Source organism: Phocoena sinus, chromosome 12 (assembly GCF_008692025.1).
Source record: "Phocoena sinus isolate mPhoSin1 chromosome 12, mPhoSin1.pri, whole genome shotgun sequence".
Lineage (NCBI taxonomy): Eukaryota > Metazoa > Chordata > Mammalia > Artiodactyla > Phocoenidae > Phocoena > Phocoena sinus.
The window spans coordinates 34,828,446-34,853,671 of NC_045774.1; the positions used below are offsets into that span (position 1 = coordinate 34,828,446).

Below are 25,226 nucleotides of genomic sequence, written 5' to 3' on the forward strand. Positions count from 1 at the left end.
AGAGTGTTCCCTTTTCTCCACACCCTCTCCAGCATTTACTGTTTGTAGATTTTTTGATGATGGCCATTCTGACTGGTGTGAGTTGATAACCTCATTGTAGTTTTGATTTGCATTTCTCTAATGGTTAGTGATTTTGAGCATCCTTTCATGTGTTTGTTGGCAATCTGTATATCTTCTTTGGAGAAATGTCTATTTAGGTCTTCTGCCCATTTTTGGATTGGGTTGTTTGTCTTTCTGATATTGACCTGCATGAGCTGCTTGTAAATTTTGGAGATTAATCCTTTGCTAGTTGCTTTGTTTGTAAATATTTTCTCCCATTCTGAGGGTTGTCTTCTCGTATCTTTTATGGTTTCCTTTGCTGTGCAAAAGCTTTTAAGTTTCATTAGGTCCCATTTGTTTATTTTTGTTTTTATTTCCATTTCTCTAGGAGGTGGGTCAAAAAGGATATTGCTTTTGATTTATGTCATAGAGTGTTCTGCCTATGTTTTCCTCTAACAGTTTTATAGTGTCTGGCCTTACATTTAGGTCTTTAATCCATTTTGAGTTTATTTTTGTGTATGGTGTTAGGGAGTGTTCTAATTTCATTCTTATATATGTACCTGTCCAGTTTTCCCAGCACCACTTATTGAAGAGGCTGTCTTTTCTCCATTGTACATTCTTGCTTCCTTTATCAAAGATAAGGTGACCACATGTGCATGGTTTTATCTCTGGGCTTTCTATCCTGTTCCGTTGATCTATATTTTTGTTTTTGTGCCAGTGCCATACTGTCTTGATTACTGTAGCTTTGTAGTATAGTGTGAAGACCCGGAGCCTAATTCCTCCACCATCAGTTTTTCTTTCTCAAGATTGCTTTGGCTATTCGGGGTCTTTTGTGTTTCCATACAAATTGTGAAATTTTTTGTTCTAGTTCTGTGAAAAATGCCATTGGCAGTTTGAGAGTAGTTTGACTGCATGGAATCTGTAGATTGCTTTGGGTAGTATAGTCATTTTCACAATGTTGATTGTTCCAATGCAAGTACATGGTATATCTCTCCATCTGTTTGCATCATCTTTAATTTCTTTCATCAGTGTCTTATAGTTTTCTGCATTCTGGTCTTTTGTCTCCTTAGGTCGGTTTATTTCTAGGTATTTTATTCTTTTTGTTGCAATGGTAAATGGGAGTGTTTCCTTAATTTCTCTTTCAGATTTTTCATCATTAGTGTATAGGAATGCAAGAGATTTCTGTGCATTAATTTTGTATCCTGCTACACTACCAAATTCATTGATTAGCTCTGATAGTTTTCTGGTAGCATCTTTAGGATTCCCTATGTATAGTATCATGTCATCTGCAAACAGTGACAGTTTTACTCTTCTTTTCCAATTTGGATTCCTTTTGTTTTTTTTCTTCTCTGATTGCTGTGGCTAAAAGTTCCAAAACTACGTTGAATAACAGTGGTGAGTGGGCAACCTTGTTTTGTTCCTGATCTTAGTGGAAATGGTTTCAGTTTTTCACCATTGAGAACAATGTTGACTGTGGGTTTGTCATATATGGCCTTTATTATGTTGAGGTAAATTCCCTCTATGCCTACTTTCTGGAGGGTTTTTATCAAAATGGATGATGAATTTTGTCAAAAGCTTTTTCTACATCTATTGAGATGATCATATGATTTTTATTCTTCAATTTGTTAATATGGTGTATCACATTGATTGATTTGCATATATTGAAGAATCCTTGCATTCCTGGGATAAACCCCACTTGATCATGGTGTATGTTCCCTTTTTTTTTGGGGGGGGGGTACGTGGACCTCTCACTGTTGTGGCCTCTCCCATTGCAGAGCACAGGCTCCGGACGCGCAGGCTCAATGGCCATGGCTCACAGGCCCAGCCCGTCCACGGCATGTGGGATCTTCTTGGACCGGGGCATGAACCCGTGTCTCCTGCATCGGCAGGTGGACTCTCAACCACTGTGCCACCAGGGAAGCCCCATATGTTCCTTTTAACGTGCTATTGGATTCTGTTTGCTAGTATTTTGTTGAGGATTTTTGCATCTCTGTTCATCAGTGATATTGACTTGTAGTTTCCTTTCTTTGTGATATCTTTGTCTGATTTTGGTATCAGGGTGATGGTGGCCTCGTAGAATGAGTTTGGGAGTGTTCCTCCCTCTGCCATATTTTGGAAGAGTTTCAGAAGGATAGGTGCTAGCTCTTCTCTAGATGTTTGATAGAATTCACCTGTGAAGCCATCTGATCCTGAGCTTTTGTTTGTTGGAAGATTTTTGATCACAGTTTCAATTTCAGTGCTTGTGATTGGTCTGTTTATATTTTCTATTTCTTCCTGGTTCAGTCACGGAAGGTTGTGCTTTTCTAAGAATTTGCCCATTTCTTCCAGGTTGTCCATTTTATTGCCATATAGTTGCTTGTAGTAATCTCTCATGATCCTTCATATGTCTGCAGTGTCAGTTGTTACTTCTCCTTTTTCATTTCTAGTTATAGTGATTTGAGTCTTCCCCTTTTTTTCTTGATGAGCCTGGCTAATGGTTTATCAATTTTGTTTATCTTCTCAAAGAACCAGCTTTTCTATCATTTCCTTCATTTCTTTTTCATCTATTTCTGATCTGATCTTTATGATTCCTTTCCTTCTGCTAACTTTGGGGTTATTTTGTTCTTCTTTCTCTAATTGCTTTAGGTGTAAGGTTAGGTTGTTTATTTGAGATTTCTCTTGTTTCTTGAGGTAGGATTGTATTGCTATAAACTTCGTCATGTTTTCATTGTCATTTGTTTCTAGGTATTTTTTGATTTCCTCTTTGATTTCTTCAGTGATCTCTTGGTTATTTAGTAGTGTATTGTTTAGCCTCCCTGTGTTTGTATTTTTTACAAATTTTTTCCTATAATTGATATCTAGGCTCATAGCATTGTCAGAAAAGATACTTGGTATGATTTCAATTTTCTTAAATTTACCAAGGCTTGATTTGTGACCCAAGATATGATCTATCCTGGACAATGTTCCTCGAGCACTTAAGAAGAAAGTGTATTCTGTTGTTTTTGGATGGAATGTCCTATAAATATCAATTAAGTCCATCTTGTTTAATGTATCATTTAAAGCTTGTATTTCCTTATTTACTTTCATTTTGGATGATCTGTCCATTGGTGAAAGTGGAGTGTTAAAGTGCCCTTTTATGATTGTGTTACTGTCAATTTCCCCTTTTATGGCTGTTAGCATTACCTTATGTACTGAGGTGCTCCTATTTTGAATGCATAAATATTTACAATTGCTCTATCTTATTCTTTGGTTGATCCCTTGATCATTTTGTAGTGTCCTTCTTTGTCTCTTGTAATAGTCTTTATTTTAAAGTCTATTTTGTCTGATATGAGAATTGCCATTCTAGCTATCTTTTGATTTCCATTTACATGGAATATCTTTTTCCATCCCCTCACTTTCAGTCTGTATGTGTCCCTAGGTCTAAAGTGGGTCTCTTGTAAACAGCATATATGCGGGTCTTGTTTTCATATCCATTCATCCAGTCTATGTCTTTTGGTTGGAGCATTTAATCCATTTACATTTAAGGTAGTTATCGATATGTGTGTTCCTATTACCATTTTCTTAATTGTTTGGGGTTTATTATTGTAAGTCTTTTCCTTCTCTTGTGTTTCCTGCCTAAAGAAGTTCCTTTAGTATTTGTTGTAAAGCGGGTTTGGTGGTGCTGAATTCTCTTAGCTTTTGCTTGTCTGTAGAAGTTTTTATTTCTCCGTGGAACCTGAATGACATCCTTGCTGGGTAATCTTGTAGGTTTTTCCCTTTCATCACTTTAAATATGCCCTTCCACTCCCTTCTGGCTTGCAGATTTTCTGCTGAAAGATTACCTGTTAAACTTACAGGGATTCCCTTGTGTTTTTTTTTGTTGTTTTTCCCTTGCTGCTTTTAATATTTTTTCTTTGTATTTAATTTTTGATAGTTTGATTAATATGTGTCTTGGCATGTTTCCCCTTGGATTTATCCTGTATAGGACTCTCTGCCCTTCCTGGACTTGACTTTCCTTTCCTATATTAGGGAAGGAATATAGGAAATAATCTCTTCAAATATTTTCTCAGTCCCTTTCTTTTTCTCTTCTCCTTCTGGGACCCCTACAATTCTCATGTTGGTGTGTTTAATGTTGTCTCAGAGGTCTCTGAGACTGTCCTCAATTCTTTTCATTCTTTTTTTCTTTTTCTGCTCTGTGGTAGTTATCTCCACTATTTTACCTTTCAGGTCACTTATCCATTCTTCTGCCTCAGTTATTCTGCTATTGGTTCCTTACAGAGAATTTTTAATTTCATTTATTGTGTTGTTCATCATTGTTTGTCTGGTCTTTAGTTCTTCTAGGTCCTTGTTAAACGTTTCTTGTATTTTCTCCATTCTATTTCCAAGATTTTGGATCATCTTTACTATTATTACTCTGAATTCTTTTTCAGGTAGACTGCCTATTTCCTCTTCATTTGTTTGATGTGGTGGGTTTTTACCTTGCTCCTTCATCTGCTGTGTATTTCTCTGTCTTCTCATTTTGCTTAATTTATTGTGTTTAGAGTCTCCTTTTAGCAGGCTGCAGGTTCGTAGTTCGCATTGTTTTTGGTGTCTCCCCCCAGTGGGTAAGTTTGGTTCAGTAGGTTGTGTAGGCTTCCTGGTGGAGGCGACTGGTGCCTGTGTTTTGGTGGATGATGCTGGATCTTGTTTTTCTTGTGGGCAGGACCGCATCCGGTGGTGTGTTTTAGGGTGTCTGTGAACTTAGTATGATTTTAGGCAGCCTCTCTGCTAATGGGTGGGGGTGTGTTCCTGTCTTGCTAGTTGTTTGGAATGGAGTGTCCAGCACAGTATCTTGCTGGTTGTTGAGTGGAGCTGGGTCTTAATGTTGCGATGGAGATCTCTGGGAGAGCTTTCGCTGTTCGGTGTTTCATGGAGCCGGGAGGTCTCTGGTGGACCAATGTCCTGAACTCGGCTCTCCCACCTCAGGGGCTCAGGCCTGACACCTGGCCGGAGCACCAAGACCCTATAAGCCACTCGGCCGCTAGTGCTGGAGGGTCTCCTGCAGAGGCGGGGGGTGGCTAGGGCTCGGCTGGGGCTCACGGCCAGGACAAGGATCTGGGAGCAGAAGTTCTCTGTTATTCTTTGAATAATAGATGTAGTGCAGATATACGTTGTGACTGTAAAACGTAGAGTCATTTGCTTTAATAGTTCTCTGAATGTCTTTGGAATTTGACAAGCTTTCCCAGAACACAAGCCTGAAGAGAAAGCCAGTAATAGCCTGCAGGTTAAACTGAACTCTCAAGAACTAATTTGGGGCCCACTTTAGCATAGACTAATGGATGATCAACGCCTTAGATTTCTATTGTATTACCTAGGACAGGGTCACATTTGTTTTAATTACGACAGGAAACATTTTTTGAATGTATGTAGCCTTCGAAAAAAAAAAAAGTCTCAGAATTACCTGTCCCTCAACAATGTAACTTCCAAAAGTAACATATTTTGATTGCAAAATGTCTACTTAGGGACAGAATTAGCTGAGTTACTATATGAGATTGTCACCTATTTAGATAGTTAAATGTTGGCATATAGGATCATATATTTTTAAAATATGACCTTAATGTTAATTAAACTCTTGCTTCTCTCTGAAAGCAGTTAGAGAGCATTGCCAGTAATTGATTCGAGTCATTCCAATTTTGTTAACAGTGCTTCTGTATCATCATGATATCTATATATAAACACAGGTTTGTTTCATTTTTGAATGGGTTGATTTCTACTCAGAAGAATAGAAATTACCATCCATGCTTTGACCTACTGAAAGTAGTCTTTATGGTTCCTCAAAGTTGTTCCAGCTAATCCAGACTTTAGAAATGTTATTTGGAAGCATAAGCATTAATACCATGGGGTAGTATATAGTAATATGGCAAAGAGAACTCAGAACAGTATGCTTAGTATCAAAAATATTGAGAGAGTGGATTAGGGGGAAATTTTTATCTTTGTTTTCTTTACAGCTCTGCCATGAAGTAAAGCTTCGGAGGAAAATCAACATGAGTGAACGTGCGATTATTGATCTTGATCGTGAAAAGGCCATTCAAGACAAAATGACGGAATCTTCTCCAAATTATCCCAATTCAAGACAATGTGAATTTACAGGGATGAATCACAGGGATGGTCTGGGGAGAAAAGGTAAAACAGAGCACAGCTTACTCAGTGAAAGAAATCAAACGTGTAAGGAACAAAAAACAATCAAAAAATCAAAAGTAGGGTTAATGGATTCTATGGCCACAGACAACCAAAAGGAATGTGAGACCCAGCCTGACCTGAGGACTTCTGAGGAAGAGAACAAGAGGTGCTCTGGTGCCCTCAACACAGTAAGTAAGCCAGGATTGGCCTAGAACTGTTTCTAAAGACATATTTACATTTCAAAGGGCTAACATGCTATTGCTTATATGTATAAAGGCTCTTGAAGAACTTGCCAAAGTTAGTGAAGAATTATGCAGCTTTCAAGAGGAAATTCGAAAGCGTTCTAACCACAGAAGGTAGGCTGGTACATCTATGATGATTTTTATGTTGGAAAATCAAAAAGAATGTTGTTTTTAGTTAATGAATCCAAACTTCCTTTAGCATCTAACACTTTGTTAGTGAGAATTAATAATGCTGTTAAAATATGTTATCTTAGGAGATAAAAACTTAAATTGTATGTTTCTCTGTTCACTAATTCTTAAAGCAAATCTTCTAGTTCTCTTTGTAGTTTGACTCTTAGGCGTACTTTACTTTTTTGGTGTTTAGTGAAGTTATACTAACCATAATAAATTAACAAGTATACTCCAATGGAGTTCTTTTTTATTTTGAGTATTTGGCCAGTGGAAGAGTATACTGGGTTAATTTAGTTAAATACATCTTTAAACTATGTCAAATTTAACAATGGTGTTTTAATTATATAATGATGTTTTACTGAAACATTTTGAGCCATTTATTTTTCTACATTTATTATATATATAATGGAAGCATTCATAATTTTCAGAATAACATATTATAAATATGTACACACATACATATTTATATAGTGCTGTAAAACATGCTCTTTCAGTTCAGAAGCACCCTTATAACTGTAAGGGTAGGTTTTAGCCAAATTGAAAAATAAATTGGAATTCTCTACAAGTTAAGTAAAGATGGATTGTTCTAGGATCACCATTTATCTCCTAGTGGGGCAGTATACTTCTCTTAGAAGCTATAGGAATGTGGACCCTTATTTTTCTTTAGCTTTTTGGAAGCTCAGAGAGAATTTTTGTACTGACTTACAACAGATTTTCTTACCCAACCATGTTTTTTTACATAATTTTGCCTTCCACTTTTCCACTGAGCTTTTGCCTACTACTCTCTGCTAATGGGTATTTGTCTGCACTTTATTGTAAGCTATCTCGTAATATAAGTTGAAGAGATATAAATATGTATCAATATGATTAATTAATGTTAATTTGTGAACCCACATTCTTGCAATATTTAGGTTTTTGTTTCAATAATTCTTACTTGCCAATTTTTTTTTAACAAACCACACCTGGTATAAAGTTCTCACTGCCACTTATTGCCTTTTGAGAAAAGCTTAAAATCCTTAGTATGTAATTCAAAGTCATTACAGTTTGACCTAATATTTCTCTTTTATTTGCCATCATCTTTCCCACTTTTTTATATTCCATCCACACCAGAGTACTCACTGTTCCTTGAATAGCCACACTATTTGTACTGCAGCTCTCTTTTGCTTATATGTCCTTTACTCATAAAATTTAAAAAGAGATGATCACTTTTCTTTTATGCCCAAATAACACCTTCCATTTGGTATTGCTCATGTCTGTTTGCGCTTTGATTCAGATTTCTGTCACACTACTTAGAATGTTATTTCAAATTCAAGGGGAGGAGTTTGAGCTCAGAAGACGTTATAAATAGGAATTCAGTAGGCAAAGTGGATATAAGGAAATGGCAAGAGAAAACCTATAGAAGTGGGAACGCCAATAGCAGACACCCAAGAGACTACACACAGTCGAGTCTGAGTGTAGGTGAAGTTTAGGTAATAGAAAAAAATGAGAGACACAGTTAAAAAGGTAGCTTGGGTCAGACTATGTATATAGAGTTGAATACAACACTGAGAGGTGGCCTTTATGCTGCAGTAAAGGGACTTGAAGTTTTGTACTATAGGATTTATATAAAAATAATGTTTAAGGAAGTTGTGACTCCTTTTCCTATAACAGAATCCATTGCTTTAGCCCCAGTGTCTTTTAAGAGTTTATCGTAGGGCTTCCTTGGTGGCGCAGTGGTTGAGAGTCCACCTGCCGATGCAGGGGACACGGGTTCGTGCCCCGGTCCGGGAAGATCCCACATGCTGCGGAGCGGCTGGGCCCATGAGCCATGGCCGCTGAGCCTGCGCGTCCGGAGCCTGTGCTCCGCAATGAGAGAGGCCACAACAGTGAGAGGCCCATGTACCGCAAAAAAAAAAAAAAAAAAAAAAGAGCTTATCATAAATAAAGTCATAACTAATATACCATGTTTTATAATTGTCTAGGATGAAGTCAGATTCTTTTCTCCAGGAAACACCAGTTGTAACTAATATGCCTTATGGAGATCACACGATCAACAACAACCAGTGCATTACTCCAACCAGTTTAGAAAAAGAGAAGAAGAAAAATAGAAAGAATCTGAGCTGTACTGATGTTTTCCAAAACAATTCTAAGAAAAAAGGTGGAATTGATAAAACTGATCTGCAAAGAAGTGAAACCCCACCAGTTCCTCCTCCAAGAAGTACATCTCGAAATTTTCCCAGCTCATGTTCTGCACAAGCCCATGAAAGTTTGAAGGAAAGTTCAGACCACAATGGCTGGGTGGCCCAAGAAGGTCAAGGCAAAAAGAACTGCAACCCCCATTTCCTCTGGAGGCACGACGAGATGCCTACGCTGTGTCTAAATGAAAGGAAGACTTTGAAAGATGGTATCGCATTTTCTTCTTTGGCACCAGAAACCAAAATAGATAAAAAGCCTTCATGTAATGAAAATGTTGGACTTACCACGTGGTCATGTGACACCGGGATTGGTGCAAAAAATAGCCCCTCTACACCGTGGTTTCAGAAAACCTGCTCTATTCCCAATAAGCCAAAATATGAAAAGGTGATTCCAGATCACCCTGCTATGTCTCATCCTGATCTTCACGTAAGCAATGTCTGTAGCTCCTTGGTGACACAGAGCAGCAGCCCGCTGAGAAGTTTCAGTTGTGGCTTTGAAAGGACTACTAGGAATGAAAAGCTGGCAGCAAAGACTGATGAATTTAACAGAATCGTATTTAGAACAAATAGAAACTGTCGTGCAGTACAGCAAAGTCAAAGCTACTCAGAACCATCTGAAGATCTTCAGCCCTGTGATACTTTAATTTCTTGCACAGATAACATCTCAGAAAGTGACAGTGTTTCTGACATTCTGAAAACCAGTGCCCCCGTGCCTGTGCCCAGGGAAAATGTGCATGATAATTCCACCAAAAAACCCACAACAGGCCTATTCAGACAAATGCAGGAACACATAAGCCCTAGCAGTTACCGGCATATGCTCCACGAGCATGACTGGAGACCAAGTAATTTGTCTGGCCGACCAAGGTCAGCTGATCCCAGGTCAAATTATGGTGTGGTGGAAAAGCTGCTGAAAACCTATGAGACATCAGCAGGGTCCGCATTGCAAAATTCTAAATGCTTCCAGGCTAATTGGACCAAATGTAATTCTGATGTCAGTGGTGGAGCCACATTAAGTCAGCATTTAAAAACGCTCCAAATAGAACAAGAGCTTCAGCAAAAGCCAGCTATGTGTGGAGCACAACAAGTGAAGCAAGGAGCAGATCGGAAAAAGGTAACTGAGGTGAGAAAGAAATTTAATATATTTTGGTAGAACTGCATCCATATTTAGCAATGGCTCTGGGTTCAGTCAGTTGCCCATTCATATAAATAGAATGTAGGCACATGTTTTGACATCTTCTTAGTTCCTTGACCCTTCATTTGTGAATAAATATAAACCTTAGAATTGTAACTCAAGATGAACTTTTAAAAGCATAGTTTTTAAGGCTGAGTTTAGCACATTATAACTTTTATTTAAATTCTGAAATGGCACAACACAATCTAATAAATTAAATTCTTAAGAACCTCAAAAAGATCAAATGTTTGCTGTGTTTCTTTCTTGAAAAAAAATATTCTGAATGTGCATCTGTTCATTTATAGAATCTTATCCTGTTAAAGTGTTTATATTTTTAAAAGTATATGGGAAGTATTTATAAATAACTTGCACTTTTCGGTTATTAGCTATGGTTGGTTCAGTCATTCCCAGAATTTGATTCATGTTCTTCCTCAGGGGATTAGTCACATGAATATGAGTTTGGGTGAAAAAAAAATCATTTAAAATAGTGCCTTATGCAGTTCTCTTATTGTGGAGCTAAAAGGCAGTATATGCAAAGAAAAATGATAGTATAGCGTAAAACAATTTAAGGTCATTATTATTTGTATAAATTCTTCGTGTGGAAATTGCCCGCCCTGCCCCCCCCAAAATGGGTATTTAAATAAACTGTTATCCTTTCTTTATTCCAGTTTGCTTGCAAAAGAGTATAATTTTAGAGGAGAAAAAGAGGTTGAAGAGAAGAGATTTGTATTTACAATGAAGAGCTATCCATCAGCACATTTTATGCATAATTTATAAAACATACTGTTATAATTAGCCAGTGCTTTGAAAATCCTGGTTTTACATAGTGCGATGTATATGCACCATTGTTTTAAACAAGGCAGGTTGCCTCCTTCTTGTGTAAGAAATTATTTTTATGAGGCTTTCAAGCCCTACAAAAGTATCAGTTTATATATAGTTTATCAGAAACTTTGCCTGTTTGCCTGAAGTACAAATAATTAATCCTGCTTTTCTATTTTTTTTTTTTTTTTTTTAGTTAAGCCCATAAATACCTGTAAGGTCCTGTGGCTTCAGATGGGAAATGAAAGCACATATACAATAATCAGCCAAAATTCTCATGGACAAATATTACTAAATATCTCCCATTTTTGTACTGATAGGAGGTTTGGGAAGGGTCCTCTGCTGCCGATCGTTAAGAGTAGTTCTCCATCCCTGCCCCCCAGGAACAGGTTTACAAAAATAAGACTCCAAGGAGAGAAAAAGCAAATGCAGGTTACTTTCATAGAAATAAAGGTTGTCCTTACTGCCCGTCTCAGGTGAAAGAGCACAGGCTTTGTTAAGAAGGTCAATAAGAATCAAAGTACAAAATGTGTCATGAAAGCTTTTTAACTGTTTCTTAATGGCAAGAGTCCTAGAATGCTTTTCTTCCATTAAAATAAAAAGAAAGAGAAGTAGGAAGAAATGAAAGAAAGCGAAGGGAAGAGAAGGGAAAAGTTTTCAGTCTTCGGAAGATACCCAAGATAGATTGAAACTCTTTCTTAGCAAATAGAATGAAGTTATATTTTAAAGTATTTTAATGATAATTTTGAAACTTTTTAGAGATAGTAACAGTGGTTCTTAGTGGAAAAAAAAGATAGCATCAGACAAATCATTTGGTGGTTTGTGTGTCTTTTGCTTATGATTTCTAAAAGTGTCAACTTGACATAAAATAACTGGACATAAATTAATTCTTCTTTAAATTATTATCTTTAAAAAAGAACACTAAAATATCCTAACACTCCACCAAGAAAAATCTTTAGTTCTATCATATCAATTTTATCTAACATGAACTTTTGAGTTCTAACATAACATTAACTCATAGTTAGTTCTAAACAGAAATCAGTTGTATTAAAACTTGTCAGTGTGGAGATCTACAAGATTATCAAATGCCATATTCATATTAAAAGTGAATTGTTTTGATTAAAACATTCAAGACCAGGAATAGCTTCTTTAATTTTCAATGCTTTTTCTTGCTTGTAAACACGGTAATACAATACATTAATCCTATAGTTGGGATCCATAATATATTAAGCTCATTGTTGGTGCCTGAATAGTGAGATGAATGTCTTCATTTGTGTCTTAAGGAATCCGTGGCAGTGAAATGCTCACATGGAAAAGGATTTTCCCGACCTGCTAGACCAGCAAATCGCCGTCTCCCGTCCAGGTGGGCATCCAGATCTCCATCGGCACCCCCTGCCTTGCGGAGAACTGTCCACAACTTTCCCATTTCTCTGCGATCAGAAGCATCGATGGTCTGAGTCTCTGGCCTGGATTGCTGGATTACAAAAGTCCCAATTGCCAAACAGAGTATTCTGAGTGTTCACAACCAATTCTGTCTCTTTCAAGATTACTGGGACAATTGAAATCTTAACTTCCCATCAGTCTTCAGTGTTTTTAATCTATGGAACAATTATCCTCCTGTATTTTGATTTTTTAGATCAGAATTTTTTAATGCCATCCTCATTAATTTGCCAATATGATTTAAGTTGAAACAATGTACTATATTGTATATTCCAACTTTCTTGCAAGTGGCAGAAAGCAAGGTTATTTGCATGGCCGAGTGTTTTGTAGGTGCATGTGTTGATATAGGAAGTATCAGTATGTATTTAGATAAGAAAAACTTATGTGCTAGTGTTGACTTTGAAATTATAACATGTATACCTATATATTCTTTGTGTTTATTTAAAATTTTTAAAAATATACAGTATTATTTATATTTTTTATACCTTTTAATAGGTATTCACTTAAGGCTCTTGAGGTACCTATATTAACTAACCACTTCCTTGGTCCCAGCTACATACAAAACTAATTATACATATATCTAACGTTAGTAGATTTCTACAGACAACTCATAGTTCCTTAACCCATATAAAGATAGACTAATACCATTGATCTCCTTGTTTACTCTTTTAAATAAATAAAAGTGTCACAGGTTTAAACAGATTAGCCTTCTAAAGCAAACATAAAATGTTCACAAAAGCTTTGATATATCATTCAGCAGTCTATTGCGGCTTTCCCTGTACACTTGATCCTCAGAGCCAGCATCCTAAGACTGCTTTATAAACGGCGTGACTAAACCATGAATTCATTTTGGCAACTTCAGTAACAAAATACCTTAAATAGGATATAAAAGGAAATTCAATTATGCAGAATTCTACTCTTTGGTAAAATTATAGTAAATTTTTGTTCAGCTACTTTATTTGGAGTCATACATATTGAGAGGTAAGTTATTCACTTTTTCCTTTTTCTAACCTTTCCCCTAAAATTAGTAGATAAGAGACTAATTCAATTTTTTATTAACAAAGAAAATCAGGAATGATATTTCATTGAGAACTGAATTATATTTCTTATAGTGTACTACATTAAAAAAGCCTTAAACTAACTTTTGGCATCCATGGGGCAGCATAAGGGGCAGAAACTTTTTTGGGGCCACAGTTCATGAACAGTGAGCATATTATATCTATATTGAGAACTGACAGAAATATGAATGTTGAGGTGCTTGGAATTCTACATGAAAGATCTTAGAAGCAACTTTGCTCTCCATTGTCTCTATGTAAAACCAGCTACATTATTAGATAGTAATTCTATTTAAGCTTTTCTTTACTAGCAAAAAGGTTAAGGAATTCTTATGGCAAAAGTATTCAAAGAACCTTCTCCTTGTGATACATTCTAACAATTTAGAGAGATTCACTTCATTATACCATGACTTGAGGTAAAGTAATTAATTTTCAAATCCCAGACTGCCTTAAAGGCTCAAGACTGTTGCATGGTGATGGACAGATTCATACTTACCAATAGGAGAGCTTCCAGGAGTTGAGCAGAATTAAACTTCTAGAAGGTGAGGTTGGAGCAGATGATAAGTAAAGGCTATAGATCCAGTCTTTTAATTCTTGTTTCTTTCAGGGATATCCTTTTCCATAGGAAGACTATCAGAGAAAAGTAACCTGGACATCAAATGATGTCACTCATATAATATGCTTTTCATCTAGAAGGGAGAAAACACTGGGGAGGTGGTAGCCTATGGCATAAAATGATGGACCTGGTAGGAAGATTCTGCTGTGTAACACTGGAGAGCCTGCCCAAGGGCTGTGTGACATAGCTGCTCCTCTCCTTCACTGCATTCCAGGTAGTCTGATGTGGATCTGTGGTTCCTAACTTGAATTACGAGTCAGAATATTGAAGATTGTCTTTTAAATTAGATCCTGACCTCACCCCATAATTACTAAAGCAGAATTTCCAAGGGTGGGGAGGGAATCTTGAGTCCTTAATGAAACAAAGCAAAATATTTGATGATTAGGGAGATTTGGAAGCAGTGACATTGATTCATACCCCAGTGGATGGGCACCATTGGGTAGTCATGTTACTTCTCTGAAACTTGCCTTTGTTATCTGTAAATTAAAAGGGTAATATTGTCAGGCATCACAATTTTATGCCACTTGTTCTAACCATTTGAATGAAAGAGGGGAACACGTTTTAACATCTTGTGTTGACAAAAATCATAGGATATTAGAGCTGAAAAAAACTTAGCATCTAGTCCAACTCCTTGATTGTAAAGACGGAAAAACTAAAACAAAGATTATTTGAATGTTCTGTTTTCTCTCTTTAAATATTTTACAATTTTTATGGAAAAACCTACGAGTTAAATGGAAATTATCCTTGAAAATACATGTTTGATGTATCGTGATTTTTAAGCAGTAGTTTTTCTACTTTGGATGGGCATTTTCTTCCCAACATACCCTTTATTATGCCATCATTGCTGGATTTAAGGGATTTGTAAACATTTCAGGAGCACTTGATTAGAAGTTTTCCCTGGCAGAATTTTTGGGGGTGGGATATCTTATATTATTTCAGTAGAGGGTTATTGATATTATAGGTTGATCTCAGAAAGGAATAAGGATGAGGCAGAGAAGAGTGCTTGAGTTTCTGTGGGTGTGCGTGTGTGCACACGTGTGCACAACCCTTGCCCGAGTTCTCCATATTCCCTTGTGCCCGAAGCCAAATATAAATGATGTTGCATAATTCATTTTATCAAAAATTATCTGTAACTTTCATTTATTTTTACATAGACAACGAAGATGACGAGATATTAACATGCACAAAACGTGATTTACCTCTACATAGAGGATTTAGCCAGACTCCATGTCATCCTGAGAAAACATCTGGACCTAAAAAAGGAGAATCTGCTTTCCTACAAAGATTTTAAAAATTATTTTGAGGCACACTTGCTGACAAACAACTACTTGATAATAAAATCTCTTCAGTCATTGGAAGCTATCAAGTAAAATAGGTGGGGAAACACTTGCTGTGGCATCGGTATACGTGAGGAACATTTTTATTTTCCTCCTTTTCTAGGGAAACTCCAGCTGAGAGTTGTTTAAAGTCTAAACTCAAATATGTGCACAGTTCAACCTAGCTTCTCCTAAAATGTTTCTAGATAGTAGAGTCTAAAGACAAAGCCTGCCTGATTCCTACACCCGGCCGTAGGCCAACACATCTAGTTTCTCATGTACTGACACCATTTTGTGCCCATTTTTCTGCTTATTGAATCCGATTAAGTTTTGTTTGAAAAAGGAATACTCCTCTGAAATTTTCTTTTACATGATGAAATTAGTTAAATTATTTTTAGGCATATTACAATTTCTAATATAGTACGATTTTACTTCAAATTCTGCACATTTCTTCTTAATTAACAAGTACCTTTATCAGAATCTAGAACCATGACTTACTCATTTTACTATAGCTCAGAAGATATGCTCCTTCAAAAAATGAGCTTCATGAAGCAAAAAAATCAAAGCAAAGAAAAAAACTTGGGGGAGGAGTTTTAAGGCAAGTGTCTACTCAACATTTTTTCATCTTTGTCTCAGTGGGAAAAAAATCATAAGACTTAAAATCCGACATATATTACAATGATCTCATGAATCCAACAGGTAAGACCGGCAAATTCTGAAAAAAAAAATTCTGCTTATATGAAGCTGTGATGGAGTCTAGAAATGAGAGAAGAATCTAGAATAGGAAGAACCTTAGAAACCACACAGAGCATTCTCATCTAGAGGAGAGAAACCCGAAACTTGGAGAGGTCTGCATGGCTGCCAGGGTTATACGGCCAGGAACCCAGCCAGATTCAAACACCGGTGGTTTGCCTCCATGTACACCCATGTGTATCTGGGACTCGATGGTTTGCAAAGCACATTCATATGCCCTGACTTATTTACTTCTTAACAACAAGCTTCAAGGCAGCCATTATGATTTCTCATTACAGAAGGAAAAATTAAATAGCCAAGATAATAGAATAAATATTTCCCAAGATAGTGTTTAGAAATAAATAGGTGGCTCTTCGACTCTTAGTTCAGGTTCTTTTCCCAAAGAAGAGAAGAGTAAGGCAAAGAGTGAATAGTTCCTTTACACTTATGTTTTATGCATGACAATGGAATTGTTTGTTTTGCTTTCATTGAGAATTTCTCTTAATTGTTCTATTAACATTTTATCGGAGTATAATTGCTTTACAAGGGTCTGTTAGTTTCGGCTTTATAAAAAAGTGAATCAGCTATACATATACATATATCCCCATATCTCCTCCTTCTTGCGTTTCCCTCCCACCATCACTATCCCACCGCTCTAGGTGTTCACAAGGCACTGAGCTGATCTCCCTGTGCTATGCGGCTACTTCCCACTAGCTAGCTATTTTATATTTGGTAGTGTATATATTTCCATGCCCCTCTCTCACTTTGTCCGAGCTTACCCTTCCCTCTCCCTGTGTCCTCAAGTCCGTTCTCTACTTCTGCGCCTTTATTCTGGTCCTGCCCCTAGGTTCTTCAGAACCATTTTTGTTTGTTTGTTTGTTAGATTCCACATATATATGTTAGCATACGGTATTTGTTTTTCTCTTTCTGACTTAATTCACTCTATGACAGTCTCTAGGTCCATCCACATCACTACAAATAACTCAGTTTCATTTCTTTTTATGACTGAGTAATATTCCATTGTATATATGTGCCACACCTTCTTTATCCATTCATCTGTCGATGGACACTTAAAGTGCTTCCATGTCCTGGCTATTGTAAATAGAGCTGCAATGAACATTGTGGTACATAACTCTTTTTGAATTATGGTTTTCTCAGGGAATATGCCCAGTAGTGGGATTGCTGGGTCATATGGTAGTTCTATTTTTAGTTTTTTTGTTGTTTTTTTTTTGCGGTACGCGGGCCTCTCACTGTTGTGGCCTCTCCCGTTGTGGAACACAGGCTCTGGACGTGCAGGCTCTGTGGCCCGTGGGATCTTCCCGGACTGGGGCACAAACCCCTGCCCCCTGCATCAGCAGAAAGACTCTCAACCACTGCGCCACCAGGAAAGCCCTATTTTTAGTTTTTTAAGGAGCCTCCTTACTGTTCTCCATAGAGAACAGTATGGCTGTATCAATTTACATTCCCACCAACAGTGCAAGAGTGTTCCCTTTTCTCCACACCCTCTCCAGTGTTTATTGTTTGTAAATTTTTTGATGATGGCCATTCTGACCGGTGTGAGGTGATACCTCATTGTAGTTTTGACTTGCATTTCTCTAATGATTAGTGATGTTGAGCATCCTTTCATGTGTTTGTTGGCAATCTGTATACCTTCTTTGGAGAACTGTCTATTTAGGTCTTCTGCCCATTGTTGTATTGGGTTGTTTGTTTTTCTGATATTGACCTGCATGAGCTACGTGTATATTTTGGAGATTAATCCTTTGTCAGTTGCTTCATTTGCAAATATTTTCTCCCATTCTTAGGGTTGTCTTTTCATCTCATTTATGTTTTCCTTTGCTGTGCAAAAGCTTTTAAGTTTCATTAGGTCCCATTTGTTTATTTCTGTTTTTATTTCTATTTCTCTAGGAGGTGGGTCAAAAAGGATCTTGCTGTGATTTATGTCTTAGAATGTTCCGCCTATGTTTTCCTCTAACAGTTTTATAGTGTCTGGCCTTACATTTAGGTCTTTAATCCATTTTAAGTTTATTTTTGTGTATGGTGTTAGAGAGTGTTCTAATTTCATTCTTATACGTGTACCTGTCCAGTTTTCCCAGCACCACGTATTGAAGAGGCTGTCCTTTCTCCATTGTACATTCTTCCCTGCTTTATTAAAGGTAAGGTGACCATATGTGCTTGGGTTTATCTCTGAGCTTTCTGTCCTGTTCCGTTGATCTATATTTCTGTTTTTGTGCCAGTGCCATACTGTCTTGATTACTGTAATTTTGTCGTATAGTGTGAAGTCCGGGAGCCTGAACTTCCAGCTCTGTTTTTCTTTCTCAAGTTTGCTTTGGCTATTTGGGGTCTTTTGTGTTTCCATACAAATTGTGAAATTTTTTGTTCTAGCTCTGAAAAATGCCATTGGTAGTTTGATAGGGATGGCACTGAATCTGTAGATTGCTTTGGGTAGTGTAGTCATTTTCACAATTCTGATTCTTCCAGTCTAAGAACATAGTATATCTCTCCATCTGTTTATATCATCTTTACTTTCTTTCATCAGTGTCTTATAGTTTTCTGCATACAGGTCTTTTGTCTCCTTAGGTAGGTTTATTCCTAAATATTTTATTCTTTTTGTTGCAATGGTAAATGGGAGTGTTTCCTTAATTTCTCTTTCAGATTTTTCATCATTAGTGTATAGGAATGCAAGAGATTTCTGTGCATTAATTTTGTAAACTGCTAGTTTTCTGGTAGCATCTTTATGATTCTGTATGTATAGTTACCATGTCATCTGCAAACAGTGACAGTTTTACTCTTCTTTTCCAATTTGTATTCCTTTTATTTCTTTTTCTTCTCTAATTGCTGTGGCTAAAACTACCAAAACTATGTTGAATAATAGTGGTGAGAGTGGGCAACCTTGTCTTGTTTCTGATCTTAGTGGAAATGGTTTCAGTTTTTCACCATTGAGAACAATGTTGGCTGTGGGTTTGTCATATATGGCCTTTATTATGTTGAGGAAAGTTCCCTCTATGCCTAATATCTGGAGGGTTTTTATCATAAATGGGTGCTGAATTTTGTGGAAAGCTTTTTCTGCATCTATTGAGATGATCATATGGCTTTTCTCCTTCAATTTGTTAATATGATTTATTACATTGATTGATTTGCGCATATTGAAGAATCCTTGCACTCCTGGGATAAACCCCACTTGACAATGGTGTATGATCCTTTTCATGTGCTGTTGGATTCTGTTTGCTAGTATTTTATTGAGGATTTATGCATCTATGTTCATCAGTGATATTGGCCTGTAGTTTTCTTTCTTTGTGACATCTTCGTCTAGTTTTGGTATCAGGGTGATGGTGGCCTCGTAGAATGAGTTTGGGAGTGTTCCTCCCTCTGCTGTATTTTGGAAGAGTTTGAGAAGGATACATGCTAGCTCTTCTCTAAATGTTTGGTAGAATTGTCTGGGAAGCCATCTGGTCCTGGGCTTTTGTTTGTTGGAAGATTTTTTTTTTTTTTTAGATGTTGGAGGTAGGAGATTATTAATTTATTATTTTTGCTGTGTTGGGTCTTCGTTTCTGTGTGAGGGCTTTCTCTAGTTGTGGCAAGTGGGGACCACTCTTCATCGCGGTGCACCGGCCTCTCACTATTGCGGCCTCTCTTGTTGCAGAGCACAGGCTCCAGATGCGCAGGCTCAGTAGTTGTGGCTCATGGGCCTAGTTGCTCCGCGGCATGTGGGATCCTCCCAGACCAGGGTTCGAACCCATGTCCGCTGCATTAGCAGGCAGACTCTCAACCACTGCGCCACCACCAGGGAAGGCCTGTTGGAAGATTTTTAATCACAGTTTCAATTTCAGTGCTTGTGATTGGTCTGTTTATATTTTCTATTTCTTCCTGGTTCAGTGTCGGAAGGTTGTGCTTTTCTAAGAATTTGTCCATTTTTTCCAGGTTGTCCATTTTATTGGCATATAGCTGCTTGTAGTAATCTCTCATGATCCTTCGTATTTCTGCAGTGTCAGTTGTTACTTTTCCTTTTTCATTTCTTATTCTATTGATTTGAGTCTTCTACTTTTTTTTCTTGATGAGTCTAGCTAATGGTTTATCAATTTTGTTTATCTTCTCAAAGAACCAGCTTTTCTCTCTTTTCTGTTGGTTCATTCATTTCTTTTTCATGTGTTTCTGATCTGATCTTTATGATTTCTTTCCTTCTGGTAACTTTGGGGGTTTTTGTTCTTCTTTCTCTAATTGCTTTAGGTGTAAGGTTAGGTTGCTTATTTGAGATTTCTCTTGCTTCTTGAGGTAAGATTGTACTGCTATAAACTTCCCTCTTAGAACTGCTTTTTCTGCATCCCATAGGTTTTGGGTCGTCGTGTTTTCATTGTCATTTGTTTCTAGGTATTTTTTGATTTCCTCTTTGATTTCTTCAGTGATCTCTTGGTTATTTAGTAGTGTATTGTTTAGCCTCCATGTGTTTGTATTTTTTACAGATTGTTTTTCCAGTAGTTGATATCTAGTCTCACAGTTTTGTGGTCAGAAAAGGTACTTGATACAATTTCAATTTTCTTAAATTTACCAAGGCTTGTTTTGTGACCCAAGATATGATCTATCCTGGACAATGTTCCTCAAGCACTTAAGAAGAAAGTGTATTCTGTTGTTTTTGGATGGAATGTCCTATGAATATCAATTAAGTCCATCTTGTTTAATGTATCATTTAAAGCTTGTGTTTCCTTATTTATTTTCATTTTGGATGATCAGTCCACTGGTGAGACTAGGGTGTTAACGTCTCCCACTATGATTGTGTTACTGTCAATTTCCTCTTTTATGGCTGTTAGCATTTGCCTTATGTACTGAGGTGCTCCTATGTTGGGTGCATAAATATTTAGAATTGCTATATCTTCTTCTGGATTGATCCCTTGATCATTATGTAGTGTCCTTCTTTGTCTCTTGTAATAGTCTTTATTTTAAAGTCTATTTTGTCTGATATGAGAATTGCCACTCTAGCTATCTTTTGATTTCCATTTGCATTGAATATCTTTTTCCATCCCCTCACTTTCAGTCTATATGTGTCCCTAGGTCTAAAGTAGGTCTCTTGTAGACAGCATATATACAGGTCTTGATTTTTTATTCATTCAGCCAGTCTATGTCTTTTGGTGGGAGCATTTAATCCAATTACATTTAAGGTAATTATCGATATGTGTGTTCCTATTACCATTTTCTTAATTGTTTTGGGTTTGTTATTGTAGGTCTTTCCCTTCTCTTGTATTTCCTGCCTAAAGAAGGTCCTTTAGCATTTGTTGTAAAGCTGGTTTGGTGGTGCTGAATTCTCTTAGCTTTTGCTTGTCTGTAGAGGTTTTAATTTCTCTGTCGAATCTGAATGAGGTCCTTGCTGCATATAGTAATCTTGGTTGTAGGTTTTTCCCTTTTATCACTTTAAATATGTCCTGCCACTCCCTTCTGGCTTGCAGAGTTTCAGCTGAAAGATCAGCTGTTAACCTTATGGGGATTCCCTTGTATGTTATTTGTTTTTTCTCCTTTGCTGCTTTTAATATTTTTTCTTTGTATTTAATTTTTGATAGTCTGATTAATATGTGTCTTGGCATGTTTCTCCTTGGATTTATCCTGTATGGGACTCTCTGTGCTTCCTGGACTTGACTGACTATTTCCTTACTCATATTAGGGAAGTTTTAAACTATAATCTCTTCAAATACTTTCTCATCCCTTTTTCTTTCCTCTTCTCTTTTTTTTAATCTCTTCTTCTTCTGGGACCCGTATAATTCAAATGTTTGTGCATTTAATGCTGTCTCAGAGGTCTCTGAGACTGTCCTCAATTCTTTTCATTCTTTTTTGTTTATTCTGCCCTGCAGTAGTTATTTCCACTATTTTATTTTCCAGGTCACTTATCCGTTCTTTTGCCTCAGTTATTCTGCTATTGATTCCTTCTGGAGTGTTTTTAATTTCATTTGTTGTGTTGTTCATCACTGTTTGCTTGCTCTTTAGTTCTTCTAGATCCTTGTTAAACGTTTCTTGTATTTTCTCCATTCTGTTTCCAAGATTTTGGATCATCTTTCCTATTATTACTCTGAATTCTTTTTCAGGTAGAATTCCTCTTTTCTCTTCATTTGTTTGGTCTGGTATGTTTTTACCTTGCTCCTTCATCTGCTGTGTATTTCTCTGTCTTCTCATTTTGCTTAATTTACTGTGTTTGGAGTCTCCTTTTTGCAGGCTGCAGGTTCGTAGTTCGCGTTGTTTTTGGTGTCTACCCCCAGTGGGTAAGTTTGGTTCAGTGGCTTGTGTAGGCTTCCTGGTGGAGGGGACTGGTGCCTGTGTTCTGGTGGTTGAGGCTGGATCTTGTCTTTCTGGTGGGCAGGACCACATCCAGTGGTGTGTTTTGGGATGTTTGTGAACTTAGCATGATTTTAGGCAGCCTCTCTGCTAATGGATGGGGTTGTGTTCCTGTCTTGCTAGTTGTTTGGCATAGGGTGTCCAGCACTGGAGCTTGCTGGTTGTTGAGTGGAATTGGCTCTTAGCATTGAGATGGAGATCTCTGGGAGAGCTTTCACTGTTTGATATTTCGTGGAGCCGGGAGGTCTCTGGTGGACCAATGTCCTGAACTCGGCTCTCCCACCTCAGAGGCACAGGCCTGACACCCGGCCAGAGTACCAAGACCCTGTCAACCAAACAGCAGATGAATGGTTTATTACCGAGGATACTGAAGCACAGGAACCAACAGCCAGATGAAGAGATTCATAGAGAGGGTCGAGAACAAAGAAACTTCAGTCCTCTTGTTGTTTGGAGCCCAGAATTGTGGCCCGTGGAGGCATTCTGCTTCACCAATCTGGAAGCTCTCTGAAATCCCTCCTTTTGGATTTTAATGGTGGCTGAGAATTTCTCTTAATTTTGTCTTCCAGTGATCTTAACCAAAATTCATCATTCCTGATATGTATGATTTCAGTTCTTCCAAGAGATATTATTCAAGAGGTCATGAAGTCTCACTTTATGAAAATAATTTAACTTTTGATTCTTATGCTCTGATATTGTATAAGTTTTGTATGTAAGTCAAAATGTTAAAGGTAAAAACCAGTAAGTATCCCAATAACTATCCAAAGCAATTCTCATCTATAGCAGCAATTGAATCCTGACCTCTTCAATCTTCAAAAGAATCACAGAAAATGTTCACTCTATATGACTTATGTGTACTCCAGAATAAATGCACGCATTTCCCTTGGTGCATGCAGTTATTTCCAATTTATAATTTCACTCTAAAATTACTTGTGTCCCATCAATTTCTTTTTAAGGCTTTATTCTCCAATTACATTATTTACTCATGTAATTTTATAAAAATCACTGAACAAATTTAATCCAGCTATTTGGGATCTGCATTTTTTTTTCCCACATAATGCTATTCAGCCTCAAAGTAGCACCAAATTATACAACCTGAACTATAAAATTTTTTATTTCAGTCTTTGCAAGAAATCTTTATGTTAAAATTAACCCAGTAAAGGATTCTCTGAGTTAATGATACCTAGAGTAAAAGAGTTAATTAGCAATGAGGGCCAGAAAAACTTATTTTTAAAAGGAAGTTATATAAAGGAGTAAAAGGGGACAATATTCTGTCTCTTATACATTTAAATTCAGGAGGTAAATCATTGAGAATAAAGATTCTTCCTGGGAAATCCCAGGCAAGGAGAGAGGAGCTGAGACCAGGCTTGTCACCATTTCATTATGACAGAAACTGGTGGTGGTGTAGCCCAGTGAGCCAAAGCTAAATGAACTCATGACATTTTCAACACAGCAAAAGCAACCACTAGGCCTTCCCAGGCAAACTGAGGGCCTGGGAAAAGTACAATATCAAGGACTCCAGGGTGGATGTGCTCAGGAGTCACACAGGTGTTCATCTTCATGGAGATTCCTCATAAAGCATCAGAGACCTGACACTGAGTCCAGGGCCAGGGTAGGAATGAAGTGTCCAGAGAAGGCAAATAGCAAGAGCAAGATACTAGATCAAGAAGCCTAGTCCTGGGGACCAGCATGTAGGAAATTTGAGAGATAAGGGAGGGAAATTTCCATTGGAAATAGGAACGGAGAGGTTTTCACCAGTGTACCAGATCTTTACCGAAGTTTGGAGCCAAGAAGACTTGAGTATCAAGTGAAGGACCCATTTGTAGGGAATTAAGAGTGTAACCACCAGAAACTAAAATAAATGGAGGATCAGTGCAAATTGAGCTCTGATTTTGCAAGACAAGTGAAGGTGATGAGGTATGGCCTGATGTTCTCTTCTTTTCACCTTCCTTTTATTGTCATTTTCCTGTGACTCTGCTGCCAGAATCTAAAATTTTACCTAGATAATCTCATAAATAAAATAAGCCATCTGTATCTTCACATAATAGACCATAAGAGCAAAACTAGATACCCCAGAAATTGTAAGTGACTTTTTTCTTCAATAAAAAATAAAAATAGGCACATCATCAAAGAGTACCACCATTTTTAGAAGAACTTCTTAGAAAATTACTGTATATATGAAGTGGATCAGCATAGGTAACACCCAGATTGCATCTGAGAATAGAATACAGTCTTAGAGAAAAAGAAATGCAATGTTATTATAACTAAAGATGGTGAAACGTAGTCAACTTCTCTGAGCTCTGTCTGAATGGAAAGGAGGTAGATTTCATGGAGCAGAGGCAAAGGTACCTGAGAGCAAGTATCCAGTGTTGATCCACTGCTGTCCAGTTAAAAAAAAAAGGCCAGGGTCTGAGAACATGAAGTTTCTGACCACAGGATTATTCCATTCTGTCTCGGGAGGAAGAGGTTCCCACACACTGATCTGTGCCACGAGGTCACCCAATGCCATCAGCTCACTTTTCCACACTAACTCAAGCACCCTTCTGATTCTCAAATTAACGACCTAGATATTGAGAGAAGTAAGAGAGCATCTAGACTGGTGTTCTTTGACTATTTCTAGGAAGTCTTCTCTAAGAGCAGAGAAAAGAAATCACTACCCAAAGGTCTCTGACGTTGTCTAAAATTCTTTAATTTGGGGGGGTTGTAACTTGAAAATTTTTACAGTCCTTAAACAAATAGGAATTTTGTTTGCTTGCCTTTGCCAAGCGCTTAGGAAGGTGCCAGCAGAGAGTAAGCTCAATAAATGTTTGTTGAATAAATTAACAAAAAATTTTTGTTAACTGTTTAACAATAACAGAATGAAGTGTTTTAATCACCTCCTATCAGGAACTTCAAAATAGGTTTTCCTGTCTGCTTCCTTATTTAATTACCACTGGACTGAATTTACTTATTTCCTAAAACTGAGCCACCTGAATTTACATTGTATATTCATTTCTCTTCTTGTCATAGTGTCACCATATTTTTA

At 37.2% G+C, this 25,226-nt stretch overlaps 2 protein-coding genes across 4 annotated transcripts in view; both read left to right on the forward strand.

Moving 5' to 3' along the window:
- KIAA0408 (KIAA0408 ortholog) overlaps positions 1–12,598 on the forward strand; it is a 34,318-nt gene extending 21,720 nt beyond the window's left edge. Inside the window, exons 3-6 of the mRNA XM_032650817.1 lie at positions 5,985–6,344; positions 6,433–6,512; positions 8,531–9,863; positions 12,017–12,598. Of these exons, the coding sequence (XP_032506708.1) occupies positions 5,985–6,344; positions 6,433–6,512; positions 8,531–9,863; positions 12,017–12,190 (1,947 nt within the window). The 3' untranslated portion in view covers positions 12,191–12,598. The remainder of the gene's footprint in view (positions 1–5,984; positions 6,345–6,432; positions 6,513–8,530; positions 9,864–12,016) is intronic.
- SOGA3 (SOGA family member 3) overlaps positions 1–25,226 on the forward strand; it is a 108,542-nt gene that overhangs the window by 65,094 nt on the left and 18,222 nt on the right. Inside the window, exons 8-11 of one of the 3 annotated variants that reach the window (XR_004352479.1) lie at positions 5,985–6,344; positions 6,433–6,512; positions 8,531–9,863; positions 12,017–12,598. The exons of 1 other annotated variant lie outside the window; for it this stretch is intronic. The gene's annotated coding sequence lies outside the window, so the exon portion shown is untranslated. Of the gene's footprint in view, positions 1–5,984; positions 6,345–6,432; positions 6,513–8,530; positions 9,864–12,016; positions 12,599–25,226 lie in introns of those variants that run through there. One more of the 3 variants, XR_004352480.1, reaches the window with a different exon arrangement.